We start from the raw sequence: 17652 nt of genomic DNA, 5'->3' as shown, positions 1-17652 counted from the left end.
ATAATAAAGATTAGAGCAGAACTCAATGAAATAGAGACCATAAGAACTGTAGAACAGATCATCAAAAGCAGGAGCTGGTTCTTCAAGCATTAATAAGTTAGATTAATTCCTAGCCAGACTTATTGAAAGGATAAGAGAAGACTCTAATAAAATCATGATCAAAAGAGGAGAGATCATAACCAATACCAAGGAAATAGAAATTATTTTAAAAAATGTATTACGAGCAAGTCTATGCCAAGAAGTTAGGCAAACTGGGGAAATGGATGCATTCCTGGAAACCTATGCATAACCAAAGCCGAACCAGGAAGAAATAGAAAACCTGAACATGCCAATCACCAGCAAGGAAATTGAATCAGTCATCAAATACCTCCCAAGAAACAAAAGTCCGGGGCCAGATGGCTTCCCAGGGAATTCTACCAAACATTTCAAGAAGAAATAATATCTATTCTACTAAAGCTGTTTTGAAGGATAGAAATGGAGGGAATACTTCCAAAGTCATTCTATGAGGCCAGCATTACCTTGATCCCAAAACCAAAGACCCCACCAAAAAGGAGAATTACAGACTAATATCCCTGATGAACATGGATTCTCACCAAGATACTAGCCAATAGGATCCAACAGTACATTAAGAAGACTATTCACCACGACCAAGTGGGATTTATTTCTAGGATACAAGGGCATTTCAACATTCATAACACAATCAAGGTGATAGACCATGTCAATAAAAGAAAAGCCAAGAACCATAAGATCCTCTAGATGCAGAGAAAGCATTTGAGAAAATAGAGCATCCCTTCCTGATTAAAACTCTTCAAAGAGTAGGGATAGAGGGAGTATTTCTCAATACCATAAAGGCCATGCATGAAAAGCCCCCAGCGAATATCATTGTCAATGGGGAAAAACTAGATCCTTTCCCCTAAGATCAGGAACGAGAAAGGGATGTCCACAATCACACTGCTGCTCAAATAATACTAGAAGTCCTAGCCTCAGCAATCAGACAACAAAAGGAAATAAAAGGCATTCAAATTATCAAAGAAGAAGTCAAACTCCTCCTCTTCACGGATGACATGGTCCTCTATGCAGAAAACCCAGAGGACTCCACCCCAAGATTGCTACAACTCATACAGCAGCAATTCAGCAATGTGGCAGGATACAAAATCAACATGCAGAAATCAGTGGCATTTCTATACACTAACAATGAGACTGAAGGAAGAGAAAAGAAGGGATCTGTCACCTTTAAAATTGACCCAAAACCATAAGATAGGAATAAACCTAACAAAAGAAGTAAAGGATCTATACTCTACAAACTACAGAAGACTTCTGAAAGAAATTGAGGAAGATATAAAGAGATGGAAAAACATCCCATGCTCTTAGAGCAGAAGAATAAATATTGTGAAAATGTCTATGCCTCCCAGAGCAATTTACACATTCAATGCATTCCTATATATAAATAAAAATTTTAAAAATAATAAAAAATTGGTGGCACAGGAGAAGCGCTTCTGAGGACACAGAACCTCTTAATTTCTTTGAAGAAACTCAAGAGGGAGAAGTAGAGATTCGGTCCTTGCTGAGACTTGGCTGTGGGCAGGGCTCTCCCTCTGTGTGATTCCAGGGGTCCCTGAGTGCAGCAGATGTTTATGAAGCTCACTTTTGGGTGAAGGTGTTGGTTGGATGTTTTATTTGATGGTTACATTATCCAGTGTATGATAAAGTGCGTAGTCTTTTGTTTCATTTAAAGACATATTTAACAAGTGTTATGTATAATAAGTGCTTTTAAAATTTTATTTATCTACTTAACAAATTATGTTATTTATTTATTTGAAAGTGAAAGAGAGAGAGAGAGCAAGCAGAAGCAGGACAATGGACAGAGGTAGAGGGAGAAGCAGGCTCCCGACTGAGAAGGGAAACCAATGTGGGGCTCCATACCAGGACTCTGAGATCATGTCCTGAGCTGAATGCAGAAGCTTAACTGATGAGCCACCCAGCGGCTCCAGAGTGCTATTTTTAATAACTGATCTTATTTATTCATTTATTTATTTAGAAAGAGACACAGGAGTGTGGGCTGGGGAGGGGCATTCAGATTGGGTGAGAGATAATCTCAAGCAGATTCTCCACTGAGCTGGAGCCATCTCAGCTTGATTTTAGAATCCCCATACCATGAAATTAGCTGAAATGGAGGTCTGACACTTAACCAACTGAGACCCCCAGGTGCTTCTAATTAGGTGTTATTATTAAAGTATCAAGGAAAAAAGATCTTTCCAATACTGACTTTATGTTCAAGCTAGAAGGAGAGATGGTAATTCTTTGTCCTAGACATTGAAACTCTTCATAGGTTAGTTGAGAAAAGCCAAATAACAGAGAGAAAATTAATAGCCCCTTCAAAGGGAGAAGCTTCTAAAGCATGGACCCTACCCTTTCTTGCATGGGCCTTCAGGTTTCATTTCTGACAGTAGAAGACCCCTGGTGAAGAGTGAAAATGGTCATGAGAGGAGAGGAGTCTGTACAACCTGGATGCTTCTGTGTGGAGGTGGAGGGGCCGGGGGTGTGGAGGTGGTGGGCATTCATGGAGCCTATGGGGAGCCAGGTTTGGGGCAGGGCAGAAGAAGTTTCCCTTTGGGGCTGCGGGTATCTCGGGTCCCACTACAGGAACTCATGGTGGAGGACACTTAGCACCATCACTGTTTTCAGCCTGTCTCCCTGCATGAGTTCACTTCCTCGTCACAGGAATCCTATGACGGTTCCCCCATTGGACACTAGAGGAGACTGACATACAGCAACATGCAGGATTTTGCTTAAGGTCATCCAGTAAGGTGGCAGAGCCAGGGCCTTTTGTTTCCCAGGTGTTTGTGTTGAGAGCTTTCAAAGAGGAAAGAGGAAAGAAAAGTATTGTGGACACTCATGTATTCACCAAGGTAGGCTCCACAATGATGACAACTTTACTATTAGTATGTGTTTACCTTCTGTCAGTATTTTGCTGAACCATGTTCATGTTACCGCTCGGTGACCCTTTGTCTGTACATGAGTAACACATTCACCTTGAGGAGATCTGACAATAATTCTTTCATATCCATTGATACCAATCCATATTCACTTTTCCTCTTTGTCTCAAGTAGTCTTGTGTTGGTTTTTTTAAAGTTGATTTTTATTTATTTATTCATGAGTTACACACACACACACACACACACAGAGAGAGAGAGAGAGAGAGAGAGAGAGGTGGAGACATAGGCAGAGGGAGAAGCAGGCTCTCTGATGCAAGACCACATCCCAGGACCCAGGGATCACGACCTGAGCCAAAGGCAACCACTGACCACCCAGGTGCCCCTGTCTCAGATAGTCTTATGGATGTGTCATAAGCACCCACTCCCATTTCACACTGGACAATTGCTTTTTTACCCAATGAATTTGATATTTATAGAGTCCAGAGGAGATATCTAACATTCATGGGGTTGTCCATGTCAAAGTAGAAAGTGTTAAAGTATGCTGGCAAGGAAATCCAGCCCAGTTCATGGTGGGTTCAGCTATAACAGCAGATTTGTCTCCAACAGAGACCAATGGCCTGCAAATAAGCAAATACTTATCACTTGGCTCTTTCACTGATGTTTACCAAGGTTGAGTTTAACTGTCCTTTCTCTTGACCTAGTTCAGTGTTTGTTAGAGTTTCAGGCTGGTTTCATGAAACAATCTGCACAAATGCACATTGACTTAGAATTGTTTATTCGCATGTAATGTTCATTTATTTTTGTCATCAATTCCATTTTTTCCCTCTATATCACAGAAGAAATCACAGAAAATTAACAGAATTAGTGGGCAATTCAGTGTGGGTCCTCAATAGGAATAGTGATTCCCTCAACAATCTTTTATTTTTTTATAAGAATACTGCTGACAGGATAGCAGTCTTTTTGGTCAGTCATGAGGAGATTATAGTAAGGAACCATGAAGGGAACTGAAAGGGGAGTCCCCATTGTTCAACTTTCTTTTCCATAACAAACTCGCCATGAGGCCCCTCAGCATCTGAGGGCAAAAGGGCTAAGTAGACAGGCGACTCTGCTCCTTCCTCTGGGCTTTTGATGCCTTTTGGTCCACCCATGTCTGTTCTCACCCACCCAGGGCAGCAGGCATTCAGGAGGATCTTGTCATCTCTCCTCTGCTCACTCAGTTTCCTGGCATGGATTCTGGACAGAACGGTGACACCCATTTTTGACACTGAATAGGCTGCTATTTTGATATCAGGCCAGCCCTCCTTCTTGTGCACTCCATTCTTTACGTCTTCCAGAAACTTGTTCATGAGCATCCCCAGCTCCTCCTCTGTGATGGTCTCACTTGTAAACTTCTGTTGCAGTTCTGGGCTGCACTGTTTAAGTGCTAGAAAGCTCATTATGCTAGACACATTCACCACTCTGCCTAAAATACAACACAAAGAGTCACAAAGAATGGCATGCGTGAGAATGGTGAATACCAATATTGCTAGTATTTTGTCCATTTGGGAGACAATTTCTAGATTGCTATGAGGGTTAATGAAGACTGCCTCTGTAACTCGAGGACATGCTGCAGTCTTGAACCTTGTTTTACCCATAATGTCTCTGGTGATGTGACAGAAATGATCTAAAGGGATGAGTAGTGCCCAGATGTTCCACAAAGAAGAGTGCCCTATACAGGAACATGGCAAGTACAGTGTAAGAAGGCACACCCTGCCATCACGGGTAGAGAGCCACTTTTCCTCATAGGTCCCCTCTGAGACTGCCTGGAGACCTTATTATAGTCACCTGAGCAGTGCTCTATGAACAAGTGTTTAGTAGCTCACAATCAGCTTCTGAGTTTAAAGACGGCCTTTTGAAGGTGAACAGACTACGTTGGGATAAGTTGCTTTTCACTGTGCTGTGGCCAGCTAAAAGCAAATCACCTCAGTGGGCTGAGTTGCATGATGTTTTCTCTAGGTTTGGGATATCATTCTCTCAGGAGCAGTAACCAAATGCCTGGCTGTATGGTCATGGAAAAGGGCAGTGGAAAAGTGACATGTTGTAAAGAGATGCTCTAAAAAGAAATGAAGTCCATGCTACACCATGGATGAACCTTGATAACATCATTGAAGTAAAGAAGCCAGTCACAGGAGACCACTCATTATATGAATCTCCATATATGGGATGTCCAGGGGGAAAAAAAGTAGGGACAGAAAGTAGATTGGTGGTTGCTTGGGGCAGGTGGGGAACAGAGGGCTCATAGATAAGGGTCCAGAAACTGTTGGGTGATGACAATGTGCTAATCTTGACTCAGTGATGGTTCCACAACACTGCCCATTTGCTAAATCTACTGAGTTGGATTCCTGAAATGGGTGAAGTGTACGATAGGTGAATCTCAATAAAGCTATTAGAAGTGTAATGCACTGACACATTTCTCACTAACTATTTTCTGAAAATGTAGTTAGTATTTAAACAATGAACTTAATAGACATCTATAAGTAATTAATTTCATATTTTTACATTTATTTATTTAAAGTTTATTTATTTAGGGAGAGTGAGAGGGCATGAGCTGGTGTTAGCAAGTGGGAGAAGGGCAGAGGGAGAGGAATAGAGAGAATCACAAATAGACTCCCCGCAGAATGCAGAGCCTAACTCAGGGCTCCATCACATAAGCCTGAGATCATGACCTGAGTCAGGTGATACCAAGGGTCAGCAACTTCATAGATGGAGCCATTAGGCACCTATATTTTTATATTTCAATTAGTCTTTTTAGTATTATTGAAAGGTCATGAGATCATACCTACAGTCAAGGATTCAATAAAATTAGGAAATTTTCTCTTTTTAGTGTATATATTCATGAATGAAAGTTATGGTCACTTAACTCGAAGCTTTCTCCCAATAGGAGTGGCAGTGTCAAAAAAGTTCAGTGAGGACATGATGCATGGATGGTACTCTGACTCTCATGATGCAGTGTTTAGAGAGAATGAAAATGAGCTGTAGAAACTATATTCTTCATGTATCAGTCTTCTATGACAAACACCTTTTAGAGAGGGGTCTTTTTCTCCGGTACTTTATTTCATCAAGAACATGTTAAGTGTAACATTAATGGGACCTATTTGTCAAAAGTTTTCGTGAGTACTGCTGAAAACTAGAGAATACTTATGGAGGAAACCAAAGAAGACAGAAAGAAATGGGAAAACTTTCATGCTCAGGTTTGGAAGAACATATATTGTTAAAATGTCTGCACTACCCAAGGAATCGACATATTCAATGATTTCCCTATCAAAATAATACCAGCTTTTTCATAGAGCTAGAAGAAACAATCCTAAAATTTGCATGGAACCAGAAAAGATCACGAATAGCCAAAGTAATGCTGAAAAAAGGAAATCAAAGCAGGAGCCATCAGCATTCTGGACTTCAAACTATATTGTAAAGCTGTAGTCATCGAGCAGTATGGCACAGGCACAAAACTGGACACACAGATCAATGGAACAGAATAGAGGACCCAGAAATGAACCCATGAGTTTATGTCAACTAATCTTCAACAAAGCAGAAAAGAAAATCCAATGGAAATAAGGGAGTTTTTCAACAAATGGTGTTGGGAAACCTGGACAGCCACATGCAGAAGAATGAAACTGGATCACTTTTTTATAACATACACAAAAATAAAGTAAAAAAGGATGAAAGACGTACATTTGAGATACGAATCGTCCAATCCTAGAAGAGAAAGATGGCAGCAACCTTTTTGACCTGGGCCATAGCAACTTCTTACTAGATATATTTCCTGAGGCAAGGGAAACAAAAGAAAACATGAACTTTGGAAACTCATCAAGATAAAACTTCCCCATATCAAAGGAAATAAGCAAAAAACTAAATGCAATGACAGGGCAGGGAAAGATATTTGCAAATGACATATCTGATAAAGGGTTAGTATCCAAAATCTAGAGAGACCCTATTAAACTCCACACCCAAAAAATACATATGTTTATATAAATGGGCAGAGATGTGAAAAGATGACTTTCCAGAGAAGATATCCAGATGGCTAATAGATACACGAAAAGATATTCAACATCACTCATCATCAGTGAAATATAAATCAAAACCACAATGAGATACCACCTCATATCTGTATGGAATTCCAAAATTAACCACTCATAAGACCACAGATGTTGTCATTGATGGGGAGGGGGCGTGACCTCTTTTGCACTGCTGCTGGGAATGCAAACTGGTGCAGACACTCTAGGAAACAGTATGGAGGTTCATTAAAATGTTAACAATAGAGCCACCTTATGACCCAGCAATTGCACTACTAGGTATTTATCCAAAGGATACAAACATAGTGATTCAAAGGGGCACATGTATCCCTCAATGCTTAGAGTAGCACTATTAACAATAGCAAAATTATTGACACAGCCCAAGTGTCTATCGATTGATGAATGGATAAAGAGAATGTGATATATATACATATATAATGGAATATTACTCAGTTATCAAAAGGAATGGAAACTTGCCATTTGCGACAACATGGATGGAGCTAGAGTGTATTATGCTAAACCAAATGAGTCAGCCAGAGAAATAGAAATATCGTATGATTTCACTATGTGGAATTTAAGACACATATGAACATAGGGGAAGGAAAGGAAAAATAAAATAAGATGAAAAAAGAGAGGGAGGCAGAGCATAAGAGACTGTTAATTGTAGAAACAAACTGAGGGTTGCTGGAGGGCAGGACGGTGGAAGGTGGGCTCAATGAGGGATGGGCATTAAGGAGGGCAATTGTTGGGAAGAGCCCTGATTGTTATATGTAACTGATGAAACATGGAATCCTATTCCTGAAACCAATTCTACACTAATGTGAAATAAAATTTTTAAAAGTTTAGTGAGTACTTCTCAAATATATATTACTTACAACTAGTTCAATTTCCTTCAAGGGGTGTCTGGGTGGCTCAGTAGGTGTAGCTTCTGCCTTCAGCTCAGGTCATGATCCTGGGCTTCTGGGCTCAAGCTCTGCATGGGGCTCACTGCTCAGCAGGGAGTCTACTCCTCTCTCTCCCTATGCCCTTCCCCCTGCACCTGCTCTTGTTCTCACTCATGCTTTCAATCTTTCTTTCTTTCTTTCTTTCTTTCTTTCTTTCTTTCTTTCTTTCTTTCTTTCTTTCTTTCTTTCTTTCTTTCTCTCTCTCTCTCACTTTCTGTCTCTCAAGTAGATAAAATCCTCAAAAAAATTTATTTTAAAAATATTACCTGCCTTTTTCACAATTGAAATAATACCTATTCGTGATTCAAAATTGCAAAAACACAGAAGTGTGTGCAATTAAGGGGAGGACATAAAGGGAAGACAAGGCCTGAGGAAGCCACACAGGGTAACTGGTATACCAGAAAGGCAGCCGTCTTTACTCACAGGGGCTCAGGACCATTTTCTTACATACCTGTAGCATTGACAGCAGAAGGAGAAACTCTACTAAATTTCCGTAGGCTGTTTGTAATGAAGTGATGACATCTTTTCTATTCTGTGTTGTCTGTCTCAGGGGGTCTAGGATTAGCTGTGAAAATACTGACCTGTGTAATGAAGGAGGTCTGACGGGCAGTAGAATGGTTTTGTAGGTAAATTGCTAGATGTGGGTGCCTCTGCTAGTCCCTGTTCCCCAGGTCTGTCCACCCACTGACCACATCCCCAAGGGGGCAGGGTGGCCACCAGATCCTTGTGGTTTGACAGCTCAGGACAGGAAACACAGGTGCAGGAGCTTGTGGAGCTTCCATAGCAAGGACGCTGATGTACACATTTTTGTCTTCAAGTGTATCCATGGATTTTGAGGGTCATTTTAGAGACTCTGAACTGGAATACACATGGCAGGCATATGGGCTAGGAAGTGTATGGGCCATCCGAATGTCCTTGTGCAAAGGGTGTGTGACTGCATTTGAGTGTGTGAGATGTGGATGAGTGTGTGAGAGACAGGGACTGTATGTGAATGTGAGTGTGACTGCATGAGTGTGTGACACTGTGTGTGACATAGTGTGTAAAACGGTATGTTTCTATAGGTGTGTAAGAAAATGGTCCTGAGCCCCTGTGAGTAAAGATGGCTGCCTTTCTGGTATACCAGTTACCCCATGTGGCTTCCTTGGGCCTTGTCTTCCCTTTGTCCTGCCCTTTATTGCACACACTTCTGTTTTGCAGTTTTAAATCATGAATATGTATTATTTCAATTGTGAAAAAGACAGGTAATATTTTTAAAAATAATTTTTTTGAGGATTTTATCTATTTGAGAGAGAGTTTAAAAGAGAGATAGAGAGAAAGAAAGAAAGCAAGCATGGGTGAGAACAGGAGCAGGAGCAGGGGGAAGGGCATAGAGAGAGAGGAGTAGACTCCCTGCTGAGCAGCGAGCCCCATGCAGGGATGGGGCCCAGAAGCCCAGGATCATGACCTGAGCTGAAGGCAGAAGCTTCACTTACTAAGCCACCCAGACACCCCTGAAGAATATTTAACTAGTTGTAAGTAATATATATTTGAGAAGTACTCACTAAACTTTTAAAAAACTTATTTCAAGTTACTGTAGAATTGGTTTCAGGAATAGGATTCAGTGTTTCAGAGTCACTGTGAAAAGTAGTCCCTCAGGTAAGAAAGGACTCTTGCACTGGTGGGGCTGGGGCAGTTCATCCAGACCATTACTCTGCAAGTGGCAAGGGATGTATTTTTAGGAAATCTCTGTCTCCAAATCTCACTTTCTTAAGCAGAGCCATAGTGAGATGGATAGTTTAGACATCCTCTCCTCTGGGGTCACCACTTCAAGTGCATTCCTTGATTCTCAAGCCTATTCAACGGGCACTAAGTCCACAGCCATTTCTCATGACTTTTTATGGTTTAACATTCATCCCTTTTCCTTGAAGGTTCACCTTTTCTCATATCAAGGTTAGCAATGTTAAGTGTCTGGAGTGATAATGGATTTTTTTTCACAACACTTCAGGGTTTTAAATGTGCCTTTTTTCAGTGATTTTCAGTGGTTTTCCTAGAGGTGCCTGAGGCCCTGCAGCGAGGAAGACCTTGGTCCCAATCAGCAGAGTCCTTTGATTTTCTGTTTGTCTTGCCTTTTTGGATAAGGCTTCATTTGGAGAGGTGCTCCAGTGGCAAATACTTGAGGACCTTGAGTAGTGGGAAACACGATTAGTTTAGATGCCACATGACCTCAGTCTGCAACCAGCTGTGCTTGTGATATTGAGAGTCATTATTCTTCCATTTCTGAATGGGGCTAATATATAAATATTCCATCTAGCCACCTATCCTTTTGAGGACAACAGTATGTCAGTGTGTGTGTGTGTGTGTGTGAGAGAGAGAGAGAGAGAGAGAGAGAGTAAGAGAGAGACAGAGAGAGACAGAGGGAGTTACCTTTTATACTGTACTTTCTTAAATGAAGATTTAGGACCCCTTCTATAACATTTCCTTGGTAAGTGTAGCCTTACAAGTCTGTATTTTCTGCTAATACTTTAGCTAATATCTGATGAACAAGAGTTTTCAAATTTCAAACTTTTGCTCAAATCCTTCAACTTGGATATGCCGTAATTTTTAAAAAAATAAGTACGTATCGATTTAGAGAGAAAAAAGAATAATAGACGTTTAACACTTTAAAGAGAGGATCATTCAAATAAAGGAATATGAATTCAAGGGAATGGGAGGGAAAAGCAATGGATGTGGGAAGGGATGTTCATGGCCTAGATATGGATTGCCTGGTTAAGATTGGTGGTGGCCACCTGGTTGGGTAGATTCTTATCTTTTTTTCGTGTGTGTGGCTAAATTATTTCTGTAAAACTCTTTTTGAAGAAAGCATTACAAATATGAAAACTCAGCATCTTCTATTCCTCAATGTATTTCTTTTAAAGATTTTATTTGTTTATTCGAGACAGAGAGAGAGAGAGACAGAGAGATACAGGCAGAGGGAGAAGCAGGCTCCATGCAGGGAGCCCAACATGGGACTGGATCCCGGGGTTCCAGGATCACGCCCTGGGCTGAAGGCATTGCTAAACCACTGAGCCACGCGGACTGCCCTCCTCAATGTCTTTAATGTCACAATTCTCTTTTGTTCTTTCACGCCAACAAAACAGAGCCAATGAGCAGAAATGGGCCCTTGGACTTTGTTCTTTAACCACAGATATCTGGTGAAATCATTCAAGACTGTTCTTTGTATCCTAGTTTCTGCATTATGGGAGAGGAGGGACAATATTTGCTTTTGGTTATCCTAGCTAAGATTTCTCTCAAATAGGATCTTCAAAGAGGGTAAAGTCTTGGTCACAGGAAACACTGTGGCTGCCATCCCCCCACCTAAGGGAAGAACTCTCCTCTTGCAATAGGCAAGAAAACCCTACTTTCACAAGGAGAATAGAGCTTGCCTGTCCATGTCCATGCAGTCCAGGTTCCCTGAGGCAAGATCAATAGTTTGATTAGAACCTGCTTTAGCAAATCCAGGAGAGCACTCACTCCTCATTCTGGTCCAAGGCCAACAAGGCAGCAATAAGCAACACTGTTGAGGTAAGTGAGATCCAACCTCAGCCAGAAGTCATTTTGCCTTCTAAGGGGAGCACCTGTATGATGTGTGGGGGTGGCACAAGTAAATTCATCCCATCTTCAAGGTTTGTGGTGAGTAAAGGAGACAGGTGACATCTGAGAGCTGCCCTGCCACATGCCAGTGAAGGGAGTGTTGCAAAAATTACGAGAACTTTCCAGGACAGAAGAGGAAATGGGGGCAGAACGGGGAGTCAAATGTACCTGCATGTACTCTTTTCAAGGGAGACATCCTAATCATTCTAAAAGTATCAGCTTATCTTAATTAGTGTAGTACATGGGTGGTGGCTCCCCCATCACATTCACATGGGGTAAGGATTACAGTAGTTTACAACCAAGGAATGATGGCAGTCTGTCTTGTGCAGAGCATTGCAGAAAGTGAAGGGGAATCCATGGGCCTGGTCTTTGGCAGGTCTGATGACAGAGATCCCTACAAATGATGCTCAGAGCTTGGGCTTTGCTCCTGAAGGAATTTTGGGAGACAGTGAGCACCCAGAAGGTACAGAGAATGACCTCAGAGTAAAAGACTCAGAAGTAGGGTCTCTTAGGAAAGTTGGAATGATCCAGAAATGATAGCTGAGTATCTGTTGTAGAGCTGGGATGGAGGAGAGGCCTGCAGAAAAATGCAGAGGACAAAACCCATAGGACCACTCTTAAGACCTGGTCCCTGATAATCAGGAGCTGGGCACAGTGACCACATTATTCATGATTGGGGGATTGTGGGCTATGTGAGCAAGATTTTTTTTTTTTTGAAAATGATTAAGTGCTGTGATAATGTAGATATTTAAATGAGGGAGAGTTGAGGGCTGGAGGAGCAGGATTTGGGTGTGGAAGTATGTGTGTGTGGAGCTCTGGGAATGTTCTAGGCAGGTGACAGATGTTGGCGGGGAGCAGAGACATTTGGATAGCAGAGTCCATTGGTCTGAATAAAATCTGTCAGACCATAAAGTTCAGGGTCCACTTCTGGATTCTCTATTCTGTTCCATTGATCTATGTGTCTGTTTTTGTGCCAGTACCACACTGTCTTGATGACCACAGCTTTGTAGTACAACCTGAAATCTGGCATTGTGATGCCCCCAGATATGGTTTTCTTTTTTAAAATTCCCCTGGCTATTCAGAGTCTTTTCTGATTCCACACAAATCTTAAAATAATTTGTTCTAACTCTCTGAAGAAAGTCCATGGTATTTTGATAGGGATTGCATTAAACGTGTATATTGCCCTGGGTAACATTGACATTTTCACAATATTAATTCTGCCAATCCATGAGCATGGAATATTTTTCCATCTCTTTGTGTCTTCCTCAATTTCTTTCAGAAGTGTTCTATAGTTTTGAGGGTATAGATCCTTTACCTCTTTGGTTAGGTTTATTCCTAGGTATCTTATGCTTTTGGGTGCAATTGTAAATGGGATTGACTCCTTAATTTCTCTTTCTTCAGTCTCATTGTTAGTGTATAGAAATGCCACTGATTTCTGGGCATTGATTTTGTATCCTGCCACGCTACCGAATTGCTGTATGAGTTCTAGCAATCTTGGGGTGGAGACTTTTGAGTTTTCTATGTAGAGTATCATGTCATCGGCGAAGAGGGAGAGTTTGACTTCTTCTTTGCCAATTTGAATGCCTTTAATGTCTTTTTGTTGCCTGATTGCTGAGGCTAGGACTTCCAGTACTATGTTGAACAGCAGTGGTGAGAGTGGACATCCCTGTCTTGTTCCTGATCTTAGGGGAAAGGCTCCCAGTGCTTCCCCATTGAGAATGATATTTGCTGTGGGCTTTTCATAGATGGCTTTTAAGATGTCGAGGAATGTTCCCTCTATCCCTACACTCTGAAGAGTTTTGATCAGGAATGGATGCTGTATTTTGTCAAATGCTTTCTCTGCATCTAATGAGAGGATCATATGGTTCTTGGTTTTTCTCTTGCTGATATGATGAATCACATTGATTGTTTGACGGGTGTGGAACCAGCCTTGTGTCCCAGGGATAAATCCTACTTGGTCATGGTGAATAATTTTCTTAATGTACTGTTGGATCCTATCGGCCAGTATCTTGTTGAGAATTTTTGCATCCATGTTCATCAGGGATATTGGTCTGTAATTCTCCTTTTTGGTGGGGTCTTTGTCTGGTTTTGGAATTAAGGTGATGCTGGCCTCATAGAACGAATTTGGAAGTACTCCATCTCTTTCTATCTTTCCAAACAGCTTTAGGAGAATAGGTATGGTTTCTTCGATAAAGGAGGAAAGACTATCCATTGGAAGAAAGACAGTCTCTTCAATAAGTGGTGCTGGGAAAATTGGACATCCACATGCAGAAGAATGAAACTAGACCACTCTCTTTCACCATACACAAAGATAAACTCAAAATGGATGAAAGATCTAAATGTGAGACAAGATTCCATCAAAATCCTAGAGAAGAACACAGGCAACACCCTTTTTGAACTCGGCCATAGTAACTTCTTGCAAGATACATCCACGAAGGCAAAAGAAACAAAAGCAAAAATGAACTATTGGGACTTCATCAAGATAAGAAGCTTTTGCACAGCAAAGGATACAGTCAACAAAACTCAAAGACAACCTACAGAATGGGAGAAGATATTTGCAAATGATACATCAGATAAAGGGCTAGTTTCCAAGATCTATAAAGAACTTCTTAAACTCAACACCAAAGAAACAAACAATCCAATCATGAAATGGGCAAAAGACATGAACAGAAATCTCACAGAGGAAGACATAGACATGGCCAACATGCACATGAGAAAATGCTCTGCATCACTTGCCATCAGGGAAATACAAATCAAAACCACAATGAGATACCACCTCACACCAGTGAGAATGGGGCAAATTAACAAGGCAGGAAACAACAAATGTTGGAGAGGATGCGGAGAAAAGGGAACCCTCTTACACTGTTGGTGGGAATGTGAACTGGTGCAGCCACTCTGGAAAACTGTGTGGAGGTTCCTCAAACAGTTAAAAATAGACCTGCCCTACGACCCAGCAATTGCACTGTTGGGGATTTACCCCAAAGATACAAATGCAATGAAACGCCGGGACACCTGCACCCCGATGTTTATAGCAGCAATGGCCACGATAGCCAAACTGTGGAAGGAGCCTCGGTGTCCAACGAAAGATGAATGGATAAAGAAGATGTGGTTTATGTATACAATGGAATATTACTCAGCTATTAGAAATGACAAATACCCACCATTTGCTTCAACGTGGATGGAACTGGAGGGTATTATGCTGAGTGAAGTAAGTCAGTCGGAGAAGGACAAACATTATATGTTCTCATTCCTTTGGGGAATATAAATAATAGTGAAAGGGAATATAAGGGAAGGAAGAAGAAATGTGTGGGAAATATCAGAAAGGGAGACAGAACGTAAAGACTGCTAACTCTGGGAAACGAACTAGGGGTGGTAGAAGGGGAGGAGGGCGGGGGGTGGGAGTGAATGGGTGATGGGCACTGGGGGTTATTCTGTATGTTAGTAAATTGAACACCAATAAAAAATAAATTAAAAAAAATAAAATAAAATCTGTCAGAGAGAGGGAGAGGGAGAAGAAAGGGTCCAGAGAGGAATCCCAGGGAAGTGCATTGTGAGGGGCATGGAGGAAGCAAAGGGCTTCTCTGAGGAGAGTTCTGAATGAAGACTTGAAGGATAGGACAGTCAGTGCCTCTAGTGGAAGAGTAGAGGGATAGAGGACATTGCTGACTGCAGGGCAAGTGTGTCAGAGTCCTGAGGACACCTCTCCCGGGGGAGGTACCGCAAGGAGGCCAGGCCCTGGCTGAGCAGGGCCAGGGTCTTCTGGATGAGGCCAGAGTTCAGGGGCCGGATCATGCCAGAAGCAGCACAGCTTGGGCCCTTCATCAGGCTCACCTTGGGGTTTCACTAGAGGCAGCAGTTCTGTGCATATATCTCGGGTGCCAAAGAAGTTTGTCTTCAGGGTCACTTCTGCTTGAATATGTAGGGGTGTGGGATCATCAGCTATTAGGGGAGAAGCAGAGAAGATTAATAAATAGTAGCCATCTGAGAGGATTCCAGGATATGACAAATACATTCTTTTAGTTTTCATGTTCATTCTATTGAAATCTCAGCAACATCTGGGTTAGTGGACTGTATGGTCTCAAGGTGGTTTATCGGTTGTGCTGATGCCGTGTAGCTGTGTAAGCTGGCATCATTTGGGGAGGCTAGGGAAGTGTGCACAATGGGATTTCTGTTTACCTCCGTTTGTAATTTGTTGTTTCTTACAAAATAGGTAAAGTATTCACTAAATGGCTCAGATCCAAACTGAGAGAAAAACAAAAAACTAGGTCAGGTCCCTGAGATTTTTCCATGGCAATACCAAGGCACTGTGGCTATAAGACTTACCCCCCAGAGGCTTCTGTCTCTCTGTGCCTGCAGTCTGACCTCCTTCCCCAGGGAAACCCTTCTAGACCCCATAGTAGTGGTTCAGGCATCATCCCCAACCCACTCTGTGTGGTTCCCTAACGGAGATCCCCTGCTCTAAGTGTTCCCGTGTTCTTACGTGTGAAGACGATGCCTGCATTGTTGACCAGTACGTCCAGGCCCCCATACTCCTCCCACAGGAAGTCACGCAGGGCGCGGATGCTCTGCAGGTTGTCAATGTCCAGCAGGTGGAAGCGTGGGCTCAGGCCCTCAGCCTTGAGATGCTGCACAGCTGCCCGGCCCCGCGCCTCATCCCTCGAGGTGAGTATCACGTCCCCAGGGAAATTCCGGCACAGGTCCCTCGTGATGGCGAAGCCAAGGCCCTTGTTAGCTCCAGTCACTACCGCTACACGGAGGGCCAATGACATGGTTGCATGGAGTGCAAGCACCAGCCTGTGTGGTGAATGGGTGATGCTTTGGCCACAGGGAGGGCTGGTGTTGCAGAGCCCTGGCCACAGTCAGAGATGCCAGTAGAAATGAGTCTGTTATCAAGCAGTGTGGCTACTAGAGCCAAAGGCCCCGCCTCAGTCCCTCCATCAAAGGAGGGGCCAAATGTTCTGGAAAATTTCCTAATGACTTGTACGAGGTGTGTCCCCTGTGGGGCTACACCCTGAACACAAACAGGACTCTGGCCTCTTAGGGTCACTCTTGTGAACCCAGATATGGTTCAGGTTGGACTGACATGTTCCTCAAAAGAGAGGTGGTTGGTGATACAGTATAGGGAGCTAGAGAATCATGGTAGTTGAACTAAAATAATTTTGGGAAAATCTCAACAGGAACAAAGTAGTGAGATTGTGTTGGGAAGGAGTCCTTCCTCTAGGAAATGAGAATGGTTGGGCTCTTCCAAGATGCACTGAGATTGCTGGCACAGGGATTTAGAGGCATGATAGTGGAAGAGTAGGGGTTCCTGTTTCATCTGGTCCCCCAAACCTACCTACATAACTTTCAAACCACCCTGAACAGCTATGAATTCAGTCTGAGATATAAAGAGAGAACAGCTGCAATGCCACAGGGACAAAAGCGATTGCTTCTGACAGGGTAAGAGGGGGGACAAGAGGATCAGAGGGGATATATGGAATGATAAGAGGCGGAGGAGCGAGTCCTGGTAAACTGCTTCAGGAAAGCAGGTCAGTGGACTACTGGGAACTTTAAAATCTGCCCCTGAAAGTGTCTTCCCTGACTGAAAGTGCTCATTGGGGACATAGGACAGCATCACAGGAGGGGCAGTGAAGTCTCAATATTCCCGGAGGCCCAGTAAGAATAGGGGTGCCTGTGGGGAAGCTCACCTCAAACCACGGTCAGATTGGGGTACAGGGCTGGAGGTCCGCAACCCTCCGGGTTACAAAGGCTGGCACCAGAACTCTCTTTACCCAGGAGCCCAGCAGAAGCCGAAGTGGGCTGTCCTCCATTCACCCTGGACAGGCGGAACTGGGGCCTGCTCGAGACAGCACCGCCCTCCTGCAGCTTGGCGCCCTGCCCTTTGTGCAGCTCACTTCCCCCTAGGATGCCCATGGGAGCATCTAGGCCAGTGTGCAGACTGGGGTTTGGTGCACGTGGGGAGCTCTTGGCTCTGGGGTTGGAGATCTGGCCGCTGCCATTCTTTGTTTCTCCTTTCACCTGGGAGAGGTGAGGCCTCCAGGGAACAAGGGCCTCTCAGGGCAAACAGCTTTATGGATTCTGGCCACTTGGCAAGGGGTGGGGTATCTCCTC

General features: G+C 42.9%; 1 protein-coding gene across 1 annotated transcript; it reads right to left on the bottom strand.

The window, feature by feature from the left end:
- Nucleotides 1-3694: 3694 nt before the first annotated feature.
- On the bottom strand, nucleotides 3695-16448 carry LOC119867057 (carbonyl reductase [NADPH] 1-like). The gene is made up of 3 exons (XM_038581443.1): nucleotides 16022-16448; nucleotides 15373-15480; nucleotides 3695-4398 (listed from the first exon to the last, which is right to left on the bottom strand). Exons 1-3 carry the CDS (start codon nucleotides 16308-16310, stop codon nucleotides 3905-3907), a joined length of 891 nt encoding a protein of 296 aa, XP_038437371.1. The 5' UTR covers nucleotides 16311-16448; the 3' UTR covers nucleotides 3695-3904.
- Between the last annotated feature and the right edge of the window lie 1204 nt (nucleotides 16449-17652).

This window comes from Canis lupus, chromosome 31 (genome assembly GCF_011100685.1).
Source record: "Canis lupus familiaris isolate Mischka breed German Shepherd chromosome 31, alternate assembly UU_Cfam_GSD_1.0, whole genome shotgun sequence".
NCBI classification, from domain to species: domain Eukaryota; kingdom Metazoa; phylum Chordata; class Mammalia; order Carnivora; family Canidae; genus Canis; species Canis lupus.
Note: the sequence above shows the minus strand (reverse complement) of the source record. Positions and strands in the feature narration are given on the sequence as shown.

What these genes read in the sequence shown, in the direction of transcription:
- LOC119867057 (XM_038581443.1), bottom strand. Translation starts at nt 16,310, where the DNA reads ATGTCATTGGCCCTCCGTGTAGCGGTAGTGACTGGAGCTAACAAGGGC. An exon ending in TGCAGGCATCGTCTTCACAC is followed by an intron (nt 15,481 to 16,021) that starts GTAAGAACACGG and finishes CTCCCCTAATAG; the next exon opens with CTGATGATCCCACACCCCTA. An exon ending in GCCTCTAGTGAAACCCCAAG is followed by an intron (nt 4,399 to 15,372) that starts GTGAGCCTGATG and finishes GTTGTATTTTAG; the next exon opens with GCAGAGTGGTGAATGTGTCT.